Below are 26,563 nucleotides of genomic sequence, written 5' to 3'. Positions count from 1 at the left end.
AGCTGAGAAGCTGTACTCAGAAAAAGAATATTATCTTAGATAGCTTCAACGAGCATGTAAGAGAAACACAGGTTATTGATCTTACACACTCAGCCCTCCCAAGCATAAAGAATCACATGCTTAGACAGAGTAGGTTAAGAAGTAAAAAGAATATCTTACTGACTTTATTCTTGGTTCGGTTACATCCATGCTCGATGGAAAAAATGAAATCTTTGTTCTTCTTTTTGTCCCTAAACATAATTCACCCTTAGCCCTACAGCTGCTAAGGACTGCATGGAGAAAAGGGGTAGAATTCTTCATCAAGGCCTGAGCACATGGCCCTGATGAAGAGAGCAGCATCCATGTTGCCTGTTCAGTCAGTTGAAGATGGAAGAGGAGGGAGAGAGGAAGTGGGAGTGGCAACAGCTTCCTTTAGCAAACATCATGGGACAAACTCAATTTACATGCTAATGCACATGCTAATGAGGCATGCTGGATTTGCCAGGACCTCCAACATAAGTGTAGTTCCAACATGTTCAGCAATCCTTTTTTCCTGTGTGCCCATGATGTAGATTTCAACTGATCCCCAGCCCATGCCTCAGGCAGCCTTCAGTCATCCTTAGCTATAGCTGTCAGGAGTGCAGCTGGTGAAGTAGGGACCAGGGGTTCCCAGATTACTGAGAACTGCTATGTCAACAAAATCTGCCTCCCATGACTTTGAAGAGAAAGGCAAAATATCCATTAACTTGGAAAGAGACAAGGAAAAAGCTTAGGATTTAAATCATGGAACACACACACACATTTTTGTTGGACTTGATTGCTGTGTTCCATACCTGGCAGATCTTTTATGTGCACAAGGCTTCATCTCCTCTGCAATAAAGCAATTAATACAAATGTGTTGTGCCGGTGAGCTTCTGCAAATTCCTGATTGTGGTGTTAAGTGTTTGGCAAGTCAAGATTTAATGCCATACCTGGCATAGAATTTGACAAAACCAGTGTTAAATTATTGTGGCTTGGGTTCTGCTTTGGATACAGTCTGATACACATTCTGTCAGTGGTGCAGTCTTGTAATTCCTAGGGAGATTAGATAGATGATAGATAGATAGATAGATAGATAGATAGATAGATGATAAATAGATTAATAGATGATAGATAGATAGATAGATAGATAGATAGATAGATAGATAGATAGATAGATGATAAATAGATTAATAGATGATAGATAGATAGATAGATAGATAGATAGATAGATAGATAGATGATAAATAGATTAATTGATGATAGATAGATAGAGATATAGATAGTTGATAAATAGGTGATAGATAGATAGATAGATAGATAGATAGATAGATAGATAGATAGATAGATAGATAGATAGATTTATCCTACAGCAGAAGCTCACCGGCACAACACATTTGTATTAATTGCTTTATTGCAGAGGAGATGAAGCCTTGTGCACATAAAAGATCTGCCAGGTATGGAACACAGCAGTCAAGTCCAACAAAAATGTGTGTGTGTGTTCCATGATTTAAAACCTAAGCCTCACCTATTGGTCACTTTAGGCTGCCATGAGAATACTTGTTCCACTAAGGTCCCTAGGGCCATTCTGTTTTGGGCTGTGGGAAAACCATATTCTTCCAAACTGGGCTTTCCTCTAGTTATCTGCCAGGTGTTTCAGCCACTTGCTGGCTCGGAGGAAGACCTGGGTCAACACAAATAACAGCTGATGGTGCTGAGAGAACCGCATAGTGAAGCAGATGTCTCTCTGTTCCTGCATTTTTATGGCACAATTTCCCACCTGATGTCCCTGTCCTCTGTGGTTAGGTCTGCTTTTGCATACAGATTTAGCACTCTTCTGCAGGAATGCAAAATCCCTATTCAGGCTCCTTCCTCCCTTTTAATGTGCTCATGCAAAACACTTGCAGAAAGTCAGTGATTTTTAACAGAGGAATAAATTGTCCAGTCTAGTCCTCTGTCAGAACTGACTACTTTCACCTTCACCTTCACCTTCACCTTCACCTTCTCCTTCTCCTTTGCCCCAGCCCCAGCCCCAGCCCCAGCCCCAGCCCCAGCCCCAGCCCCAGCCCCAGCTCCAGCCCCATCTCATATTAAGGAAATGTTATCCTGCTGGCTGGTGATGGTTGGTGGGAGGGGAGGGGAGGGAAAGAAGGCTTGGGGAATCTCTTTCCTGATCCTGCATACAAATATGGAAGCACCATTTGCTGTCATCAGTGTGGAGCAGGATAGGACTCAACAAAGGGGGGCAGCAAATTTCACACTGGCATTTCAGCTCGAGGGCTGCTTTCTCTTTCACTCAGCCGTGGGCAAAGGCACACTATCAGAAGTGGGAGGTGCCAGTATTTATGACCTGATTCTGGGGTTGTCCTCAGCATGTTTGGCCACTGTCAGAATGAAAGGCTGACAAATTTCATCTGATCAAGCATAATTCTTTTGATGGGGTTATGATTAGAAACAAACACAGTGAATATATCAGCAATTCCAATATTTCTAGGAAAAAAAAGAAAGTGCTTTCCAACATTCTTGATTCCTTTGAAAACAAAATCTGCTTAACAAAATTACATGGAAACCCCTATCTACACTTCATCAAACTGTAGAAATGGATTTCACTGCACAAGTTTCAATATCTCTGAATGGATGCTTGCATCTGAAAGAAGCTGAACCTTGGCCTGGATCAATTTTGCTTTTGCAGCTTGTACTCATAGCACATCTGAACAGCAGCAGGGCGAGGCAGGACACCATGCAGAGGCAGGACCACCCATTCAAACCATATTTCTCAACTTTTAAAAGTGTGTTGTAAGTAGCCCTCTCTCCTGGAAGCTCACTTGGCACCATCCATGTTTTCTTACAGGGCCCAGTAAAAAAAAAAATTAAAAAGAGGGGGGGGGCAATTCAGTACATTTCTTTAGTGCTAGATATTGTGTATTGTTCTTACGTCTTCTGGCTAGACTTTTTATTTGTGAATTGATCACAATTGATTCTGATGCCAGGAAGTATATAAATATTTATAATAACTACAACAACAACAAAAACCCCCAAAACAAAACAGGAAGTATTTTTAGGTAAACCAGTGATTTCTATATGCTTAATAAATCTTTTGTATTGGTATTGGAGAGCCAGTTTTGGGTAGTAGTGAAGGCACCAGGCTACAAACCGGGAGACCGAGAGTTCTAGTCCTTTCTTAGGCATGAAGCCAGCTGGGTGACCTGGGGCCCTTCACTCTCTCTCAGCCCTAGGAAGGAGGCAGTGGCAAACCACTTCAGAAAAACCTTGCCAAGAAGACTGCAGGGACTTGTCCAGGCAGTCTCTGAGAATTGGACACAATTGAACAGATTTTTTTAAAAAATTGTATTTTTATATTTTTCTGGGTTTTTTTTTATTATGGAGGGTTTTCTTTTTCTTTGCTGTTATATTTCTTGGTTCTGTTTAGTTTTTGTTCTTGTTTCTTAATTGCCTTTAGTGTTTTGTTGTTTCCTTCATTGTTTATATTTTTGTACTCTGTTTATTTTTTGTCTCTTGCTATAAAAATCAATAAAATTGGAAGAAAAAAAAGGACTTGCTTTTGAGTATACACATTTCAGATTATATGGTGGCCAAAAAGCTGTACCAGTAATGAGATATCCTCAAAAATAGATTATTTTGCCAAACTTTTTTTTAAATTATATTTCTATATCTTACCATTCCAAATGGAAAATTCATCAGAGCAGTTTACAAAATTTTAAAGTAAGCAATACCAATATCAGAAAAAAACAAAATTTAAAAATAAATAATAAAATATCAGTGTCAGAAAGAACAAAACATTAAATATCAGCAACTGGCAACAGTTTAAAAAATGTTCAACTACAAATCAGCAGCAACTGATAACTTAAAAACAGATTTTTTGATGCAGCCTCATGGTTAATCAATAAAGTATTGTTATTATTAAAAGCAGATTCATTTAGAAGCAGATTAAGCCAGATTATGAACCATATTCAAAGAAAATCAATGAAGATACAATACTGTATACATTTTCCAAGGGAGGTTTTTTGTTTGTTCATTTGTTTTTAAAGGTTGGGGCTCTGCTTTCATTACTGCCAACCAGATGGCTCTCACTGGTGGGAACATAATTGGACTTCCATGACTGATCACACGACCCAGGTAGGTTCATACAAGAGCGAGTGGTCCTTCAGATAACCATCTAAATAACACTGTGTGGTTTTTTCACCTTTATTTATTAATTGAACAGAGCAAAAAAATAACAAAGAAAACAATAGAAGAAAACAGAAAAGAAATATAGGAGGTTTCCAGTGGACATACTAAGAATTTTGAGTATATGTTGTAGGTGTGCCCACAAAATAGCTGCCATGTTGTCACAAGTCACAACAGCTACTTACCGGAATTTAAACAGAATATTTTTCACCTATTTTTGACAGGGAAGTCCGTAGCATCCTAGCCTCCCCTCCCCTCCCCTCTCTTTTTTCTGAGAGGGCAGGCACATTTTCAAAAGCCACACTAGGCTGAAGTGCATGGGAGGCCCAGAGATATTCTTGTAAACAAAGGAGATGCTGCTTTGCTTTGCACTTTGGCAACTGCCCATTGATGAATACCTATAATTAAAAAGTCAAGTATAAAGTTTTTTTAAGTCAAGCAGAGCAGGGAAGGGGTGCCAAGTCATAGTCTGACTAATGCCCACAAATACTAAGGACCCAGATCTGGAGCTTCAAAGGTAAGAACCAAAGCGTTGCAATGAACCTCCCAACGGTGGACAACAGCATGGGGCTAATGTGTAGTATTTGATGAATCTTCTCCTCGTCTGCATGAACAAAAGCTTTCAAACTGACTTTGTAAGTGAAGTACTGTACCCCTAGGCCTTGACATAATTTCCATAATTTCTTATATTTTAAGATACGATGTCATATGTAGAGATGAAGCTCAACTGATGACACTGATGAAAAAATACCTCATATATAATGGCTTTATACTAAGGTGCATACCTTTGCTCTGTGATTTTGTTCCAAGTGATCTTAGAAAGATTTCCAGTCATTTGCAGAGACAGCTTGTATTTGTCATCCACATGATGCCCAAGTTGTTTTTTTTTTTTTTACCATGTGTAAACAAGACATTTTATAGCATCTCTGACTAATGGTTAAAGTGCAAATGTTTTCCTCACCACCGAGAATGGTTCAGACAGCTGGCTGAATCTGTGTGGCTTCTCTGTGAGGAGTTTTGACATCAACGTACACATAGATAAACCCTTCAGACAGTCCTGCTCTGAGTTCATAAAATCCGATGCAGCTATCCTGACGGCAATCTGCTGCTATACTCAGGAATGTGGGCCAGGATCCAGATTTTAGCTTTTTGTTGCTTTGCAGTCATGATTTGCATGGAAGGACTATTTACCTCCAGAAATAATTCCCCGCACAAGGACTGTTCTCTGAATTGTTCTGGAAGAAAGAGAATCAGAAGAATTATTTCCAGAAGAAGCTACTGCAGGCTGAGAGGTTGCTGCCCAGGCAGAGATGATAGCTGCATCTTTCAATACTATACTAGGAATGCCACATGTTACTGTGATGAGTTCTGTGCTTCGGATCCTCTTGGTTCTGTTGACTGCTGCCCTGATTTCTGGATTGCCTGCCACAAGCCTCTTCCAGAGCATATGAGACCTCAGTTACAGCAATGGGGTAAGTGTTATGTTCCCACCTCCACTTCTGCCACACAGGGAAGTTGATGCCCTTCCGGAAGGTGACTGACTGAATGCTGATTTTTTTAAGAAACTAAAAATGGTAGGAGCCTTGGAGATGAGTACTCTTAGATCCTGCAGAAAGTATAGTCTGTGAATGTGCAGCAGGGAGGAAAGGAGAGAGGAAGGGTGGTTGTACTGTAGTTTCCTGCATTTGTCTTTTTTTAAAAAAAAATAAAAAATGCTAGTGAAATTTGTTAGGAAATACATCAATCATCCCTCATTTCATATAAAAACAGTATTGGGATAAATGAAAGATAACAAACTGCATTATTAATAAAGTGTTTAAAATATGGTATGACTATGCATTACTATTTAATCTCCCATTACCATAAACTTAATGTTGAAGCTTTCATTTCAGTTCTTTTAATAAGTTCAGTTCACTGGGGAAGCTGGCTCTTTCTCTCTTTCATAAAGAAATTAAAATGTGCCCAGCTAGACCTAAAAAAAGAGTTGTCCCTCTGAGATAGTGGCTCCATCTTCTCAGCTCCACAAGTTACTTAAGGCTAAAAGCCAGAGGACTTTGGCAACAGATGGAAGGACTTTGCTCCTGTTTCTGTCTAATTTGACCTTCCTTGTTAAACTGGCCTTTTCCCTCTCTGTTTTGTTTTTAGTTTATAAACTAAATATTGCTGGATATCTTTCTGTTGCTTTCAAGAGAATTCTTTTGAAATTATGCCAACTGATGTAAGATCCAAATAGATACCAAGATAATCAAGGATTAGTAGCAGGGATATCATCTTATCACATATTACTTTTTGTATTTGAAGATTAAAAGGCTGCAGAGTTTGTCAAGTTTAACATACTTCAACTGAGTCAGGCCATTGGCTACTTAGCCCAGCACTGCTTTCCAGGGTTTTTAGAATTGTTTTTATTTTATTTTAGAAAAGTTTTAGTGAAGTCTTTTTTTTTTTGTCCTCCTTATCTGGAGTTACTAGTTGAATCTGAAATCTTTTGCATGGAAATATGCCCTGTCATGGAGCTTTTTTTTCCCCCCGTTTTCTTTTTGGCGCCTTTGAGTTAGTGTTGACTTCTGACGACTGCCTGGACAACTGCCCTGCAGTTTCTTGGCAAGATTTTGGAGATGGCTTGCCATTGCTTCCTTCCTGGGGCTGAGAAAGAGTGATTGGCAAGATCACCCAGTTGGCTTCCTGCCTCTGATGGGACTAGAACTCACAGTCTCCCAGTTTCTCGCCTGATGCTTGAACCACTACACCAAACTGGCTCTTGTCATGGAGCTACAGCTCCTCATTCAAATATTGCATGTGGTTTCCATGGGGTCCTATACCAATAAGTTGCAAACCTAGAACCACTTACTGGAAGAAGACCCATTGTGGCTTTGTACCAAGTGAGTGGATACAGGTTCCTCTGTATACCTGCAATCTGATACCCAGTGAAATGGATGGAACATAGCAGGATTCGCTTCTGAATAAACATTACTATAAGAAATGTTGGAGTAACCAGAACTACACTAATTAGTGTTTTAAGCAAGGTTTATTAGTTTTCAAGCTGTAGTCATGAGATACAGCTACAATTTCCTCACTCATAGCTGGCTTTAAAGTCAGCTGTGTTGTGAGTAATACTTGTTACCTATTTGATACATGATATTTAAAGGGATGGGGGAAAGGCTCTTCCATGTGTTGAAAGGAACTCATAAATAGTATTTGCATTTCCATTCTTACTGCAGGCTTCTCCAAATGCATACCCACCCATACAACTCCCATAATCCCATTTGGAGTACATCCGGTTGGGAAAATTACTTCGAGAATTGCATGGGTGGCCTTCTTCCTACAGTGTTTTGTTCCTACACTTTTGTTAGTATTTTAAAAGTTCTAAATATAAGTCTCGGATATTGTTCATTATGAATGAAAAAAAAAAGTTTTGATTTGGCTAAAACCAGTACCTCATTAAAAGCAACAGAAAAATGTACTTTGTCCCATCATACATCAAGCTCTGCAATCCCTATTGAGTGCAAATTGCATTTGGCAGTTTCCTGCAGCATGATAGCCAAACCTCATCACTGCATTTTCTTCAAGCTGGCAATCTGCTCTGTAGCTCTCCTTGCCAAGGGAAGCCCATGTTGGAGAACATTTAATTGCTGTTAATAGTGGCAGAAGCTCCCTAATGTGACCTCCTGCATATTTCTGGACATTCCTGTCCAGATTACCAGCTACAGAGTTCAGTGGGATTTGTTTTCCTAAAAAATGTAGCAATTCCTGAAGAACTGTAGCAATGAATTGCATGGGCCCAAGCCCATATTTTTTTTTTAAAAAAAATGTTTTTTTTCAAAAATACAGTCTGCTACTTTGAAAAGAAAGGAATGACATCAAAAATTATTTAACCATGAAACAAGAGAGAACTTCTCTGCCAGACAGCAGGAATTTACTATTGCTTTGATTTTACAATATCTGCAAATGTTTCTACAGTGGCCAGCAAATGATGGGCAATTTATTAATACTAAAGATCCTGCTCCAGCTAGGATCAGGAAGCGATATATGAGATACATGAATTTAAGCTTAGTTTCTGATAAACTTATAGCACACTATGCCTTAAATCTAGAACAGGCATAAATAATGAGTTGTCCTCCATGTTTTGGACTTTCATTACCATTAGCACCGCCAAGCAATGCCAATGGGAACAGATTATCCAAATTGTAATTCAAAGCATTTGAAGGGAAACAAGTTGCCTTCCCTAAACTAGGAAATTCAGCCAATGGCTTTGTAGAAGAATAAGATTTGAGGTACAATCTGACAGAAATAAGAGAAACAGGTCATTTCCCCACTAGTGACTTACAGCAACTTCGTAAGTATCACCCAGGCATCAGTGAAGTGATATAAAATCTGTCCTCAATATTTTGCACAACAATAGTTGGATAACTCTAGAAAATGTTGTAAGCTGCTAGTGGGGAAATTGTTAATGGTTTTCCTACTAACAGATTAAGGTGCTATTGTCTCTAATCATTTTGGCCGGGTGCAGAGGTTGAATTCAACTGCCCCCTTTTCGAATGTTAACTATTGCACCTGGGGGAGGAACCTGCCCGGACTTGTTTCAGTTCCTCTTTCTCTTCTGTGCCGGCATGTAGCAAGCCAGGTAGCTCTCAATGAGAGCTAAGTCCTTTAAATATGTTTTGCTTTTGTTTTGCTTTCTGTAAATAAATTATTTTTATAGATATGCCTGGTGTGTGTGACTTTTCTGATCTCTCCTGGGCTAAAGGCTTTCCCAGCAATCTGCCAACAGAAATGACCATAGCAGTATGCAAGGGAAGAGGATGCTGAGAGATAACATGAGACTTTCAGCTACAGAGCAGTGATGGGGCTGGAGGATTGAAAATCTGAAGCAATTAAGTTAAATATAGAAAGAAACCAAAAACTACCATCAAGGTTTGAAGAAGTCATGATCAGAGTGACACATGGGAGACCACAGGGGAATTATGTACTTATGACATAATTACAGATATGCCACAGTTATATGCTTGTGTATCATCATTTTGGTATTGCTGTTTTGTGCTGTGGATGCTGCTGGAGAGATGGGCTTATTTGGTGTCATGATCACCGTTGCGATGCTTGTGACATCGCAACGGCTCGCATGACAATGCAGGGAAATGGGTACCAGGTGGATTAAGGGAAAAGGCAACTAGCTAACAAAAGAGAGCAACAGGTGCTGGCAACAAAGTGTCAACTCTAGCCGGAGGCGCGGAAGAGAGAGATACAATGTTGCAAAGAAGGTAATTGACAAGACCAGACCACAAGGCGCGCCCGAGCTGTCAAAAGATTACGAACCTGATCGCCCGGCAATGACCCATCACTGGCCGGGAAAACAGTCAAGGAAATGCCCGGAGCACAGGAGGGGCTCCACGACCCCTCACCTACCGGCAACGGAACCAACGGGGCTCGGGGCGCACTCGGAGTAAGGAGGGGTGGAGCGCTGACCAGCGCGGGCTATTTAAATCCCGTTCCGGTGCGCTCCACTCACTCTCAGCTTTTCTAAGGGCATGCATCCTATACTCAAATAAAACCAGAACCTAAAGGCTACACTAGCGTCTGTGTTTTTACTGGGTTGCAGGCAGAGCCTGACATTTGGCAGCAGAATATTGGGCAGAGATTAAGGGACTAAGATCAAATCATGAAAGCCAGAGGGAGATTGCTGTAGTTAAGATGAAAGATGATCAGGATGTGGACCAGAATTTTTTCTTGGTGTTTGGAGAAAAAGGGCTGTCTGTTTGCAAAGTGGTAAACCCAGAAGTTGCATGACTTGGCTCCCTGCTAAATGTGGAGAACTATAGAATATTCTTGTTAAGCAAGGGGAGGGGGGAGGGGGGAGAGCCAAGGTTCATTATCTACTTCCTTCATCCATAGTTGAATCTCACCTTGGACAGTTTTAATCAAATAGGAAACACTTGGGCTGGAGGGACGGGAGATAATCTTCACCTCTCCAGACATCTCCTCCTTATCTTTGGAGTCTGGAAGCTGAAAAGAATAAAAAACAACTTGGCAAGCAATTGCCAAGTTTATGTCTAGCTGCCAAATGCTGGAGTTCAGCTTGTGCTAATAATTACATTTTGTGTGCCACTGCAAACAGATTACATTGCCAACTATGTTGCATCTACCATTAAATAAGGAAAAATATATTTTAGGCCACTCTTGTAAATCTCTACAGTGTTTTATTTAAAGGAAGTACAGAGCTTATAATTGGAAGAGAAGGAAAAGTAGAAGCCATTATTAAAAATTTGTGGCAAAGGAATGAAATAGAAACAATGTTAATGGAAGTAGAATGACTCTTAAATTCCATTATAAGGATTGCACCAGGCATGCTTCTGAACACCTTTTTCAGATCTCTGCAAGTGTGATTTAATAACTCAGTTCACTGATGCAGAAAATTTAGTCTCCTAGTTGACATGACCAAGGGTGGGGGCATCATCCTTTGTCCTTTGGCAGATTGCACACAACAACCTCACTAGTAATTTGCTAATTCTTGCCTCCTTTTTCTATGTATTGTGTTGGCAGGTTGCTTCAAAGATGGTCAGCACTATGAAGAAGGAGCAAATTTTAAAGATAACTGCAATCCTTGGTAATGTCCCCAAGAGAAAGGAGCAGAGTATCTTCATCGATATGACTGATTTGATCCCCTGGCTATCATCCTAAACTCACAATGATTTGAATGGGAGCTCCCCTTATGTATACAAACACTCTTGTAAAGATGCCAGACTGCATCAAAGCAGCCCACGAATTACTTGCAAATCTGTTGCTGTGCTGCTGGCGCTACATTCTGGACAAACTGGTACTGTAAGAGTATATTTATGCAGTCTGAAAGTGAGGCTGCCTGCCCTACTAAATATTTATACTGGAACAAGAGCTGTGGAGACATAGAATGGAAGGGTATGCTAGATTTCCTGGCTAGGCCTACTGTTTGTGGCATCGGAGCATAAACACGTCCCAAGCAGATCACTTCAGAATCTCCTACTTACTGTATGCAGTGTTTGTTTCTTCATAAGTCTGTTTTCTTACATAAAACTATTCTCTGTTACATTCATTTCAGCAAGTGCGTAAACAATCATTGGAGGTGCACAGATGAAATATGTCTCATTCAGCCCAATTTAATTGAGCAAATCAACGGTGGGACCAATGGGTAAGCATCTTGATCTGTGTTGCTGTAATGCAAATAGCTCCTACTTTGATTATAGAGAAAGTATCAACTCAGTTGTCGTTGTGATACACTAACTCTTGTGAATGCCTATGGCTACACACAAGTACATGTGCCTACATATACATTTTCTAATATATTTTCATGCTAGAAATAAATCTACAAAATCAGTTAATCACCAAACAACAACAACAACAAAGCTGACAATGTTTTTGGATTCCTGGTTCTAGGTTTGCAAATGTTAGGATTTTGCCATTTATGACTTCAAAGTGAATAGTTTTCTGAGTGTTTCTACAACTCAAGGCACTCATTCCATGAGATAGGAATCTGTATGACACTCCTAATGTAATAGAGTAATGTGCTACAGGGATATTACTGTACCAAGATTTGCCTTTTTTTCCCTTCTGATTTAACTGCTCTCACAGGACAGGAAAAAACATTGCCATCAATTGTAATTTCAGTTTCCTGCTGAGATAACAGAGCATCCTCTGATAGGTTTATGCAACGCCATCCTAAAAAAATATTCTATTAGAAATTAATAGTTCCATTGGCTTCACTTTCTAATAGTACTCTGTACTTGTGAACTTATAATGACTAACTGAGAATAATCATCTATACATCTGATGAAATGAATTTTGACCTATTATTTGTTTATATGAAAGATTCTACCACCATTGACTTTTTATGTAAGGTGCCATAGGACCAGAGGCATTTATAGGGGGGTAGAAGAAGTCAAGGTGACAGCCACAACTGGTGATCAAATCTTGTTCCTTTTTTACATGCATTGCATGTGCAACATGTGTAAAAAAAAGGTGGGACTTTTATAGCTAATTGTGGCTGCTATCTTGAACAGTTTCATTCCAAAAGACTACATGAGAGAGACCCATTGGGAGATGGTGTCCGAAATATGCAATTTTGAGTAAATCACTTTACAGCTCTTTTAAAAAGGCAAAGGAACCTCATATCAGCCGGGCTCATACAATATGTCAAACTTGGTTACTGAATTATTTCATTTTTTGACTACACACAGTATACTGAATCATAATCTAAGCAAACATCTGTGTTTCCAGAGCATACTAAGCCATGCGTATATCCAAAGCAGCCCTAATAAAGTTTCAAATCAACTGAGCTCAGCATATGGTGTGAGTGAATGCTATTTCTTGATCCTTAATTCACCTGGCTAAGCATATCATCTTAGCACAACCATGGGCTATGATGGGGGTGGAGGATGAGATCCTGTATTTCATCCCAGCTGTCCCATTTTCCCCCTTAATATTTGAAGAACATTTGCAAATTGATAAGCATGCAAAGGCCAGGGGCGGGATGGGATCATCAAAGAACCGTTAGAATTCTTAGAATCAATAGAATTATTTCAGGATTCTGAAACTGGCCTTCTAAGATTTCCTTGATAATCCCATCCCTCCCCTGGCTGCTATTAACTTTTTTTGTTCAGGTACATGTCAAATCCAAAAACTATCAATGAAAAATAAAATGTAAAGTCATGGGACAGATTCATATTATGAATCATCATGCTCCAAAGTTCCAGAAATAATTGTGTTGATCTCAAACAAGCTGATTGAGGGAAAAATAATCATCTTTACTGATGTTAGTTTTAATTGGTTGCATGAAGTGAATTTTGAAAATGATTTATAAATGGTAGCACTCTGAAGTATGCTGAGTTTAAATCAGCCAAGTGCATACATACCTGATGCATTATATCTTTATATTTGTGAGGCAGATGGAAAGCTGATAACTACAGTCAGTTTTGGGGAATGAGCTTGAAAGAAGGTTTCAATTATCGTCTTGGCACATTTCATCCATCTGCTGCCCTGCTGGACATGAGACCAGTCATAGTAGGTCTCTACTTTCTCTGTTTTCATTCAAAGTACAAACATCACTTAGGCTATTCTTTGTAGACAATAGGTTGTTCTGTCTTCATGTATCAGGGCCAGCCCAAGAACAACAACGGGTCAGTGTATTCCAAACTCCAGTTCTTTATTTGCTCTCACCATGCAGACAGAAGCTTGCCAGACTTGATGGAGTTTTTAAAGGTTAATAAAAGAACTCCAAAGCAGCAAACAGCAATCTTTCAGAGTAGAAGCCTGAACCAAAAAAGTAACTTGCACATTAAGCTTAATTATGTTCAGAAATAAATTCAGTCTTCACACTGTAGTTAGATGAAGAAAATAGAGATAGCTTACTTTTATTCAGTAGATCTGGATACAAGTAGATTCACAGTAGAAAGCACTTATTCATCACTGGTTGATGAAAAGGGGAGAGCTCCATTCTGCAGCTCTTCCTGCTTGCATGTCTGCCCACGAGGTAATGGAGTTTGTTAATCCCCAACCCCAAGGAGGAGGAGGAAGTGGGAATCAGGTGACCCATGTGACATCCCACAATCCCACAATCGAGATGCGATTTGCTAGAGCGACCCCCTTATGCTTATGAGACAATGCTGAGTTGATCCCTGATAATTCCAACAAGACTAAAGCTATCCTAACTAACCTAAGGGAAAATAACCTAGGAAACTCTAGGGCGGGGCTACTCTAACTGTCTCCCTGCCAAGGCTTTCCAGTCTGTGAGTCCTCTTATTTCCTCGGCATGTGCTCCCTCCTTCCTGAGAACTGAAATCCACCACATCAACCCCCCCCCCTTCAGGGAAACATTCCATCACACCATGTGTACAACACCCATAGAATGTATCCTTTATAGGCAGTTGATCAATCAAGACCACAAATCTTCCCTATGAAAATGATTTTTTCACAATTTACTGTACTTAGAAAAATATTTTAATGAAATTTAGAGTTTCCTCTATTTCCTAATTTTATAGTTCCGCTATAATTGCACCTCACTGTAGGCCCAGGATAGAGAATTTGTTGTCCTCTTGATGTTGCTGAAGTACAGCTCCCATCCCTCAGCATTGGAAGTTTAGTTCAACATAGAACATCACACATTTCCCACCTCTTTGTAAAGTTTACAAAACTAATACACAGTCTGCAGAGCATTTTTGCTACAGCATTTCCAGGTGGCTCCAAACACACTGAGTGTTCCAAACATCTTAAACGTGATTTTTGCCTTGTATTGGCATGTATTTTCATTTGGGTAAAATCCTTGCATGTCACAGCACAATGAGAGATCTCTACAGCACATAAGAGAACTCTGTTCTCTCCCTTCGCCCACTAGTTTGGTGACTGCTACTCTCTTAGGATGAATAGAAGTCTGTGCATGCCTCCATGCCTCCCTCTGCCACACGCAACTAGCTCATTTAAGGAACAAACATTGGTTGAATGTATGGGAGATGTTCACAGCAGTCTGTAATGACAGCCTATGTATGCAGCTTGAAGGGGAAGAGGATGAACAAGGTTTCTGGAGATGGTTCTGTCTGTGGGTACTTCAGTGGCGCAGGCTTGTGCCCTTTATCTTTCTGCACCCAAATGTTTGATTTCTTTTAGGAAAACACAGGAGATGCTGCAGACTTCCCTGAATTCTTTGTGGCTTCCTATGAATGGCCAGGCTGGATTCATGATCCATTGGACCAAAGAAACTGTGGAGCATCCTGGGCTTTTTCAGCTGCAAGTAATGTGCTCTTTTGGCTGTGTTACTTGTGCCTAGAACTGTGATTGTCTATTCCTGCCTTAACCTTGCTCTTGACGTCTTGTTAGGTGAATTTCAAAAGACAGCGTGGCCTTCCAGTTTATTTTCCATCTTTTCTTCCTCATTAGACTGCTTCTTTTGAAAAAGAACTGCAAGATTACTTCCCCCCTATAATCCCTCAGAGAGAACAAAAGTAAAATACTAAGCTGGAACTCAGTAGATTCTTCACGTGCAAGAAAAATATGCAATAGAAGTATGTAATCAGATGCAAGAAATAGATGTTGTTTACAAAGAATGTTGCTATTAAGGGCAAGATCTTATAAAAATTGAACTGAACTAACTTCCTAACTCATCTCTATTGATGTAACCCAGTTTTAACAATAGAAGACTTTGTTAGATATACTACAAAGTGTATATGGCATCTCATGTAGGCAACCATATTGGGACAACATAGGTTTCATTGTTGTCCATCCATTGGCCAAACCAGCTCATTTTATTTGGGCATGCAATCCTAAAATATGATTAAAGGTATCCCCAGTTTTATGGGAATCCTTTAAAAAGCTCTTGTATCTTCACAGTAATGTACGAAAATTAAGAAATACTACCTGATTCTACATATTCCATTCCAATGATTTACTACATCTCATGCAGAGGGCTTTATAACTGACATCTGATTCTTTTCCAACCAATAGGTGTTGCTGCAGATAGAATAGCAATTCATTCCCATGGCTGTTTCACAGGCAACCTTTCACCTCAGAATTTGATGTCTTGTGCCATCAAGAATCAGCATGGATGCAAAGGAGGAAGCATAGGCTACGCTTGGTTTTATATTAAAAAATATGGGTAAGTATGACTTTTGCTATTACTTCTAGAATTAAAAAAGAACTAAAAAAAAGAATACAGTATTATGATATACATACCACCCATTTTAGAGCAATGAGAAGTTTCAAGATGGGTGCCAGCTGTCTTTCAGGGTTCATTTTCCTTGGAAAGAGGCCACTGGGGCTGATGTTGTTTCTGTGATATAAAGTTTATTAACCTATATTGACATGCTGAGTGTAAGATAAGCTACTAAAAGCTTTAAGACTGCAAATGATTCCTGTTTACCATCAGATGCCTAGGAGAACCCCAGTGGCAGGGATTTTCCTTCAAGAATGTTTTCTTTAGGTCTAGCCCAAACTGACTTCCCTGTCCCTTCCTATAGAGGGCAGAAAGATGATTTCCACCCATGACTGGCCATCCCAGATCTTATCAGGAGGTGGGCCACTGAAAAATGGGGCATTTCAGGAACAACAGGGCTTGTACTCCCCAGCTTCTCAAAAGCAGTTTGAAGACCACAATTATCTTCAAGATTATTGAGAGCAAGCAGACACAATCTCTGTTCACCCCCTCCACCCAGCTCTGCAGGTCTTGTAATAACCAAAATCTCCTTACCCCAGCTCTCTGAAAAAGGTAAGTAAAATAAATTGCTTTTCCTTGGTCCATATTCTTACTTCACATGGTGTGAATTTGTCTAGTTGTATGCAGAAATACCCCAGCAGTTCCTACATGGAGAAACAGAATTTGCATCAGACCACCTTTTCCCTTGGAAGACCTGATAGGATCAAGAGCTGGAGCTGGGCAGAGGAAGGACTTCCTGCCAATAGAGAAATGCACTGCCCACAAGCTCCAGAGCCTCAGCTCTACTGCAGATTCAAATTAATCAGACCTGGGCCAGAAATACTCCTGAACCCCGCCAGTGTTATACAATCACATGGCATGGGGCCAGGTTCCTTCTGGGGCCGCCTCTCCCCAGTGGCTTCTGCCTGTCCCACCAGATTGAGCTGGGTGGGTATGTTGCAGGTGCCATTAGTGAAGCAATGTCACTTGGTGGGGCTTGAGAAATGTGCCTTCTCTGTCATGGCGTCTGTCTTGTAGAAAAGCCTTCCCCCTGAGATATGGACAGCCCTGACCTTGGTAGCCTTCCAGGATATTAATGGAACTCTGGGGTAGGTATGGCTGTGTTGACATAGTTTTTAGAGGCCTTGGCCTAGTTTCTTTAATGGCTTTGTAAATTTTGGTTTTTGTCTTTTTTTCTGTTCATTGCCTAAAGTTCCTCTGGTAGAGGGGCAGCTATATAGATTATGATAGATGATAGATAGATGATAGATAGGTAGGTAGGTAGGTAGGTAGGTAAGTAGGTAGGTAGGTAGATGAAATAAATAAATAAGGGAGGGAGAGAGGGAGGGAGATGTGGAGCTCTTTTCAGACTGGTACAGAGTCACAACTGCTCCAATATAGTGTTTGTTTGCAAATCACAGTGAGCCTCTGTGATCTGTAAACCACACTTTCTGGTTTTGCATGTTGTGTGTAGTCAACCAAAAATGGCTATGGAATTAACTATAGTTAATTTAAGTATTTGGAATGCATAGATAAACCTACAAAAACTTATATATAAGCCTGTAAGCTTAAATTCATCCTGTAAAAGAACTACATACTAGATTTTCCTCACAACTCTAATTCATTTAACAACTTCCTTTCATAAATGTTAGATATGCTAACCCCTTTGTAATGTCTACTATAAAAAATTGGTGAAAATGCATACAAAGTATGAGGAAGGAAAACCAAAACAGTAGCACAAAAATATGGAAAAAAGATTTCTTGTAGCACATATTTTTACTTGATCTAAGTAGAAAGTAGTCCTGCAACAGTGACAAATCCTCATCAATGCTCATAATTAGCTATGATGGGATGATGTGACAGATTATAGGTGAAGAAAATTATAGCTGCTATTCAGAGAAGAATCTGAATTCTGCCTGTTTGTTCCTTGTAGGCTAAGTACTCTATTGCAGCTGTGAATAAAACGGAATAATAAGTGATTATGCAACTATTCACAGTGATGGACATAAAAATAGAGTTTTTGCCAATGAGATACTGATTTTCTAAATTGATTTGACAAGGTTCTAAAGAAAATATAACTGTTTCTTTCTATGGCACAAAAAAGTACAGCTAAAGCAACCACCTGTATCAATATTTATTTTTAATAGTAATTTTATTAAATACTACAATTAAAAAGATATAAACTAGTACAAACTGAAAAAAATAAAAGAATAAAAAGAAAAAGTAGGAAGTGCAGAAAAGAAGAAAAATTAGAAAAAAATAGAAAAGAAAGAAAAAACTAGAATATAGTAAAGAAAAAGAAAAGAAATATATAAAGAAATGACTTCCCCCTTCATCACAAGTTTAAACAATTTTAGTAACTTATCATCTTTTCTTAAAATACAACAAATGAGCTCTTCTTCCCATATCTCATCTCTTACCTATAAACAAATCCTTAAAGCCTTGTAGTTCAGTCCTGGTCAGAAAAAGTCCATTAAGGGTTACCAGAGATAACAACATACCTATTTTAACTTTGATCAAATAAACCAACTTTATATTCCCTCCTTTTACTTTTAACAATCTTGATCTTCAAATAATGTCATTGAACTTAATTTCTTTTCATTTTTTCTTTGTCCCTTCTCACAAAGTCCTTCAAAACTTTAACCAGTCTCTTGTAAATCCACTATAGGAAAGTTATCCAGGTCACTCTTTTGGTTTGTTATTTGTTTTTGTTTGTTGTTTATTTGTTCAGTCGCTTCTGACTCTTCATGACTTCATGGACCAGCCCACACCAGAGCTTCCTGTCGGTCATCAACACCCCCAGTTCCCCCAGGGATGAGTCTGTCACCTCTAGAATATCATCTATCCATCTTGCCCTTGGTCGGCCTCTCTTCCTTTTGCCTTCGACTTTCCCTAGCATCATCAACTTCTCCAGGGTGTCCTGTCTTCTCATTATGTGGCCAAAGTATTTCAGTTTTGCCTTTTTGTTATTTGTATATCCCTTTTAATAAGACATCAGCTGGTTTCATTTGTATATCCGAGGTAGCATCTTTTTCCATATCATTCTTGTAGCCTGTCATTTTTAAATCCACTTTCAAATTGGTCTCAGTTTTGCCCAGTAAAACGTGTTCCTCTTCTATAGCATCTTTTAAACATAGTCCATCTATAATGGCAGACATACTTAAAATTAACTTCTGGATCCATTGTTCGCAAATATCCTTCAATATGTCCAATGTTAAAGTATTTTGCTCCATTCTATATTGGTCAAATTTAAGTGTTCTTCTCCTTTAACTGTAATCTTTAGTTCCTTCTAGTTCCCTCTAGTGTCCAACCTCCAAGTCCCATCCTAGCACTTTTTTAAAGAATTCAGAACAACAGTATTTTCCCATGGGAAGGATTCTTATAATTAATTTCAAAATCTTATTTCAAATCCATCTGAACTCTTAATCTGTTTGTAACTTTCCAGAATCAGCATTCTAATCACCCTTTTCCTGTTTATTCCAAAATAAAATATTTTTTAAAAGTACTTAAACTTGTATTTAAAACTTCTTTCACTAAGGATTGAAGGAAACTCACCCAGTGCTATAAAACTTGTTGATCCAAAGGTTCCTAATAGCTGAAAAGCAGTTAACAAGCAATTTCTGAAAGTGATTAGAAAAGGAAGTATGTGAACCCAGTGTACATAAAGGCGCTGACCATGGCTTGAGTGAAGATGATTCTCCTTCATCTCCCAGTGCTCTAAACCCACCAGAGACTGCTGTCTTACGATCTCCTCATGAGGAGCAACTGTCTGGAGCACTTGTGGGTGATCTCAAGTCCTTTCCTTGTCTGGAGAGGAATTACAAAGAGCTGGTCTACTTGCTGTCTCTTCATTCCACCATGGGAATCGGCTCTGCTTTTAGTGGAGCCATCTTCAGTTTGCCATTTCTTCCCTGGAAGTCCCCACCTGTATCAATATTTAGATGGCTAAGGTCAGAAATCAGTACTCACTCATCTGAGAACAAGTTGCGTCAAAGTTAGTGGGACTTACCTCTCAGCAGGCTGTCTAAGTAGGTGCTGGGTCTCATGGCTGTCTAGTTGCAGGAGCAGAGACATGAGCTGGCTATTGATGTGCTGTTTAGGAAAACACAAAAATTCAGTGTACATGCACAGCAGAACAGGGGCCAGAGACATTTTTGGGTTAAGGTGTATGTTCTATTGGGAGTCCTTTGTCCAAAACCACAGGCTGGTACAGGCAGTGCCAAGGTAAAAGTCCCTGGTAGCACCCTTTCCTCTCTTTTATCACTCTATTCACTCCCTCTCCCTCTTTCCACTGCTGGGCATATGGTTCAATTGGCAAATGTACTTTTGTCCCAGAGACATAAGGAAATTAAACTTTGAACTAAGCAGTTTGTTTTCACTTCTCATGCTTTTGATGTTAGTTACTGCTGGGCAAACTGCAGTCCATTAGAAAGTCCTGAGGGCTTTGCACATTTAAGCTGTGCCTTGGCTGAAAACACATCCAACAGTTCCATGAGATGCTGCTAGCTCATTATAGCTCTCTGTCTGCTAATTGGTCACTGTGGTCAGTATTTAGGCAAAGAAGAAAGCTCAGCTTAGCAAAAGCCCCGATGGCCTTTTCTTTCTGTACATTGCCTTATGATCTCTTCTCCCTCACTAAATCAAATTTAGATTGAAGCTGACATGCCAGAAATGGTTTGGTGTGTTTTCTGGCAGTACTCTTCTATCCTCTGATGATCTAAAATAGCATATTTCCTTCATCAGAAAAAAAGTATTATGTACGAATTCTTCAGAACGGGTAAAATATAGATGGGCATAAGTGGGAGCTTCTGAATTGCCTCTCCACTTTCAACTTCTGTTCCTCCTTTTGGTCTTTCACCCATTGGCTGTTGCATGAGGTCGGCATCAAGCTTATGTAAAACGGCATGTAAACTTTGTACATGTTACATGTCTTAACACATGCAGATGCGTAACACTGAGTTCCATCCTAATATATCCTGTAGAGCAGATGCAGGAATAGCTTCTCACTCTCCCTTGCAGGTGCCCATGAACTGCTCAGATCTGCTCCAAAGTGCTTCCTTCCCCAAAGGGGAGATGCAGAAGAGTAATTATCAAATAAACCTCCCTGAGCTGAGTTATGCAGAGCACAAAAATAGAAAGGACTACGAGGATAGCGCATGACAATATTGTCTCCATGCACAGTGTTCAAAGCAGCAAATGGGTAGATCCACTGGAGCCAAGTGACCCTTCCTCCGGCTTAACACTCAGTATATGTGTAGCAGCACGCCTACCATTCCCCACCACAAAGGGAGTTCGGTGTGGCCCCCCTGCAGTTCCTAGTCATATCTATTGATCCAGTGTGTTATAAGAATCAACATTTTGCAGGTGGCTGGTTTGTGAAGACTGGAGCCCTGGAAAGTAGCCCTTCCAGATCCAGTTAATGCTCCCATATACAGGCAAGTGAGTGGACAAGATGGAGGTCATTTGAATCAATATATTCCCAGAATTTGAACTGGGGTACAACCTGTTCTAAAATAGTACTCCCTTTGAGGGATCTGAAGTGGAGCTTGTGGATCCAGTGCTGTTCCTAGCTGACAGCAGCTGAGAAAGTGTCTGCTCAGCTCAGTATCGTCTGGGGTGCCAGCTGCACCCTTCATGAGGAAGTAAGAATTGGCCACAGTGATTCATGCCCTAATCACTTCTTCTTTATATGGCTCCTAAGAACACTACCCCTGAAAACTGGGAATCACAGGTTATACAAAATGGAGCAATTTGATTTTTTTCAAAATGGCACCTCATCACCTCATCATGGCAGCCTTGGAATCAATTCCCTTAGTTCTTCTACTGCCTAGGAAGGTCAGTTGCTGGATACTCAAAGCAGGACTTTTCTAGCAGCAGCACCCTTCTGCAACTTCCTTCCAAAGGAAAAGAGATTAGTTTCTCCTTTGTTCTGTTACAGATCAGAAGGAAAGGCAACCTGGTACTGCAGTGATTTCAGAGCTATCTGAATGTTCTGTCATTCCTTTTCATGCTTCATTCAGAGTCACTGTGGGTTGTGAGAATTCAGGGCTCATGATCAGCTTAAACTAATTAGGCTTGTACAGACAAAGGTTCAGCACTGTCGAAATTTACTCTAAGCATTGGTCCCTGCTAACCCTGCACTAGCCCATCCACAGTGCTTGAGAACCCCTGAAATATAGACTTATTAAAGAAAGTAATGTTTATTTCCAACCCAATCTTAACCTCAACAAAATAAATCACTAGTTTTATTCAGAGGGGGAGGGGAAGGCTTTGCACAAATTCATTTATCATTTCAAGGGGCCAATAGTAATGCAAAGTTTGACAAGGCCTGCAGGACCAGGTCAAAAATGTCAAGGTGGTGGTTATGACCACATGATAGAAGTTCCATCTCTTTACACATGCATGTGATTACCACACATACAAAAGGAATGAGGCTTCGATCATGACTGCCATCTTGACTTTTTTGACACATAACCTCAACCTCTTGAGTCACTGGCTTTTTTTTGTGGAAATTTTTTTGTCTCAGTTTTATGACAAGGTTTAACTGCTATGATTATATAATTTATAAATTACAGTTTTATAATAACGTAACATTTGATAATTTATCAAATATTTATAAATATAGACTTTATAGATTTGTAATTCATATTATTTATAAAATAATAAAGGCGGGATAGAAAATAAATAACATAAATAACATAAATGTGTGGAACAGACCTTTAACATGATTCAAAATGATCAGTTTCCAGCTACATCCTGTTATTAAAAATTATTGGTGTTTCCATGACACTGTGCCATTTTAAGCAGAGCAAAATAAATAAATGTCAAAGAAGATACTTCTGAATGCCTTTCTTAATTGTTAGTTGGCTAGAAAGGGTATTTGAAGTTTAGAGATTTCAGAAGCCACTGCATTATTTCTAAAGTGGAACAGAGATATTTTCATAAAGATTTTCTGAAAGGATTGATTTTCTCTTTCCCCAACTTCCCGCTCAACACTGTGCAGAGATAATTGCTGATCGTTAATTCTGAAAATAAGAAGATATGAATCAGAACTTTCCCATCTGTGGTTTTCAGTCAGTCTTTTGAAAGAATCTTTTCAGAATAATACCTGCATAACAATAGGAAGCATCAATCCTTTTGTATCTTGAGATCTAAATATTTTTGATATCCGTTTGTGGAGGGAAGACAATCTTATGAAGAGGGAGGAAATTACTTATTTTTTCCTTCAGAGAATCTACCCTGTCATATATTGGCTCGCAACTTGACAGTATGGCAGAATATGCCATTCTGAGCCTGCAAATCAAGGTAACTGTAAGGCCAAATGGTGGAGCTTTACCATGTGCAGGGCAAGTGTCATAAAATATGTATGCATCTCCATGGAGCTACACGTCATTGCAATCTTGAAAGGGCTGGTTCTATCATTAGCCAGAGTGAGATGGTGACTTTGAAGATGCGGTAGTATAGAAGGGGTAATATCAACAGCATCATGATCATCAGTCTCCATTTGGAGGTCAAGCTCTCTGTTCCTGATAGTTGAACCCATGTCCCTGAAATCACTAGATGCTCTAAAGGTGAGGTGCCGGATGCTTCCCCATCACTAGTGCTAAAATAAAAATCAAGTGTCAGTCCAGACCAGCTTCTGCTGTAGAATAGTATGGGATACTATCTTGTCGTTTGTCTCAAGCAGCACATTGCCTTGAATCAATTCTGACACTTATTTCCCTTAAAGAATTCTCTAAATCAGTGTTTCTCAACCTCAGTGACTTTAAGATGTGTGGACTTCAACTCCCAGAATTCCCCAGCAAACACTTTCTAGGAGTTTCAGCCAACTACCATCAATTGCAAGCAGCATGACTAATGGTCAGGGGTGATGGGAACTGTAGGCCAAAACATCTCAAAGGACCTGGATTGGAGAATCTGTGGTAAATGCTTTCAAGTTAAAAGTAGGGGGAAAATGTAACAAGGTATAGAGTTTCTTCTTTTTTTAATAGATTCAGTCTTGATCACATCCTCTTACTAACTTGTTGCTTAGATCAGATTATTTGTTTTGACATATCTCACCTAGCATGGAATATTTCATATGGATATCAGTAGAGTGGCTGCAGAATCTGGGACAAACACAATGTGGCATCAATCACCTGGATACACTTTTTCAAACATGCAAATCTGGTCTAGCAGCTGGTTTCAAACAGGATTTGGATTTGGATTCTGGCAGGAAGGAAGAAGGATCTTAACCTCCTCTCCTTGCCTCAGCGCTGATCAAGACAGACTCATATTTAATAAGTTAGAGAATAGGCTATCTCCAGGTTACTTATAAATTAATTTGAAATGTCTCTCTTAAACAGGGATCTAAATTATATTCTAATGCAGGTATATATGCCACCAGTGTCAAGGAGGGTGAATGCAAATCTCCAGCCTCTCTCTTACTGTTGCCAGAGCCCCTCAGGATTGCACCATCAAACTTCAATGGCAAGCTAGTTAAATTTTAACATAGGTCCCAAGATATTTTACTTTTTTAAAAAATACGTTTGTTAAGCATCCAATAAGTGTATTATATCTACTTTACTAATCCCCATTCAAAATATTCACAAACAAGAAGAATCAAAATTTCTGCCTTGGACCTGCTGGAGGTGGCTTTGAGTTACAGCCACTCTCCACCCCACCCCCACCCCTATGGTAATGATAATGATAATAATAGATGTGTGTCCCCACCTACAAAAATATTGCCTACCACCAATCTAAAAGGCCATTCCTTAAAAACAGTTCCTTGGGTAAAATCAGGAATCCTGGATATTTGAAATACGTTTTTTAAAATAATTGATTTATGTTTTAATCTAAATAGGCTGGTATCCCATGCCTGCTACCCTTTATTCTTGAGTCAGCTTCACCCAGTGACTTGTGCCATGTCAAGTGTATTTGATGCTGAGGGGAAAAGGCGAGCCACAAAGCCATGTCCAAATCAGTTTGAAACGTCGAACCAGATTTATCAATGTGGCTCTCCCTACAGAATCTCTTCAAAGGTAAGTGCTGAGTGTGAGTACTTTTCAACTCCTGCAGTTGACCTTTACTACTTCAGACCCTGGCAATTTCTTGGTTCTTCCAAAAAACCCACTGATATATATTTGCAATGCAGAAGTTTTGTTCTAAAAATGGATTCATCACTGGGGGAGGATATCAAATTGGGATTCTTCCTCTAAAGGGAATGTAGTGAAACAGGGTGCTTATACAGCCAGATCAGGCCATTTGCTATAATTAATAAATGCAACCCCCCTTGTCTTTCTCTATAAATAATCTGTCCCATTCAGAAACATAAATATGAGAAAAAGTATGTAAAAAGTAAGTATACCATGTTTTTTGTCCCCCAATACTAGGAGGCTGATATAATGAGAGAAATAAAAGAAAACGGTCCGGTGCAAGGTAAACAAAAGGAGTGGGGCTTTGAGTTTGATGAAAAATGAATAAATTGTAAAATACTGAGCATGGCATGTGTAAAAGCAAACTCTGTATATGACTTACCACAGAAAATCCTTGAGAATGTTGGTTGTCTCTGTTTTCTTTAGAATAACAAAGGCAACACTCATTCTTCCTAGGATTCAGCATATTCTGCTAACTGACTCAGTTTTGATTTGCCTGATATGTAGTTTAGATGATTTATTTAGAGTCCTAGACCAAGATTTCATACAATACAACAGCAAAGCTTGATTTATAATGTATTCATCCATATGTCCCTTCAGAAGCTAGTGCCATAGTTTCAGTGAGACTGACCATTCACAGCTATATCACCCCTAAACAATGAGCATGGGCTAATTATGTCTAGGTCTATATTTATGGGTATTGTATGTGAAAGAAAGGCATCCAGTCAAATACCACCATATTGGATAGGAGTGGGCAATATCTGAAGAATCAGGAGCCCCAACTCAATCTGGGTTGGAAACAAAGGAGCACTGCTATATTTTTTCCCCTTTTGGTTTGGAGCAGGACAAGGGGATTTTGTTCCCCATGCACTATCATAGCTTAATGGCCAGAACACTGAGGGAATGGTCATTTTTTGCATCTTCTATTGGTCAGCAAAAATCAGTTCTTGCGGTTTTCTGCCTGTCTTTGCATTCCAAGGCCAGCAGGAGTTACAAAGACGCCAGGCAGGTTGACTTCAGATAGCTGTGGAGGGATTGTGGAATGGAAATGATGCCTTATTGCATCAAGTAGCAGCTCAGAAGCCCTGTTTGGTTTTGAATTTGGCAGCCCCAAAGGCACAGGAAAATACTGCTGCTTTCTCAGAGGAATTTTGAATGCTGAAGTTGAGTGATAGACACAGTCAGAGAAGGATGCCACCTTAGTTTGGTGAACAAGCTGAAGGGAGAGGGAGACCAATATTAGAACTGCGGAAGTAATTTCATGCTTGGAAAGGGAGCTGAAAAGAGACTTGCCAATACAGTAACACTTTTTTACTAATCTATGAGGAGACTTCATTTGAAGCATTGTGTACACTTCTGACCGCTGAATCTTTAGGTGGATATTATAGACTTGGAAAAAGGAGAAAAAGAGCATCCAAAACTACTGGGGGTGGAACAGCTGCTCTACCAAGAAAGGTGAGAGCAGCTGAGGGTCTTTAGCTTGGATGAAGGTAAGAGGTCATGTGATAGAGGCATATAACATCATTCATGGCAAAGGCAATGTGGAGAAAGAATAGTCAGGGATATCCATAACAAAGCTCAATTGTGCTAAAATGATGAC

General features: G+C 39.6%; 1 protein-coding gene across 1 annotated transcript in view; it reads left to right on the top strand.

The window, feature by feature from the left end:
- The first annotated feature begins 5,155 nt into the window (after positions 1–5,155).
- The window catches only part of TINAG (tubulointerstitial nephritis antigen), a 30,103-nt gene continuing 8,695 nt past the window's right edge, over positions 5,156–26,563 (top strand). The window contains exons 1-8 of the mRNA XM_063313547.1: positions 5,156–5,657; positions 10,720–10,783; positions 11,252–11,341; positions 13,095–13,209; positions 14,809–14,932; positions 15,643–15,793; positions 24,672–24,849; positions 25,201–25,246. Coding sequence (XP_063169617.1) covers positions 5,306–5,657; positions 10,720–10,783; positions 11,252–11,341; positions 13,095–13,209; positions 14,809–14,932; positions 15,643–15,793; positions 24,672–24,849; positions 25,201–25,246 — 1,120 coding nt within the window. The 5' untranslated portion in view covers positions 5,156–5,305. The remainder of the gene's footprint in view (positions 5,658–10,719; positions 10,784–11,251; positions 11,342–13,094; positions 13,210–14,808; positions 14,933–15,642; positions 15,794–24,671; positions 24,850–25,200; positions 25,247–26,563) is intronic.

The sequence above is a fragment of the Candoia aspera genome, chromosome 1, assembly GCF_035149785.1.
Source record: "Candoia aspera isolate rCanAsp1 chromosome 1, rCanAsp1.hap2, whole genome shotgun sequence".
NCBI lineage: Eukaryota > Metazoa > Chordata > Lepidosauria > Squamata > Boidae > Candoia > Candoia aspera.
This window is presented reverse-complemented; position numbering and strand designations above follow the sequence as displayed.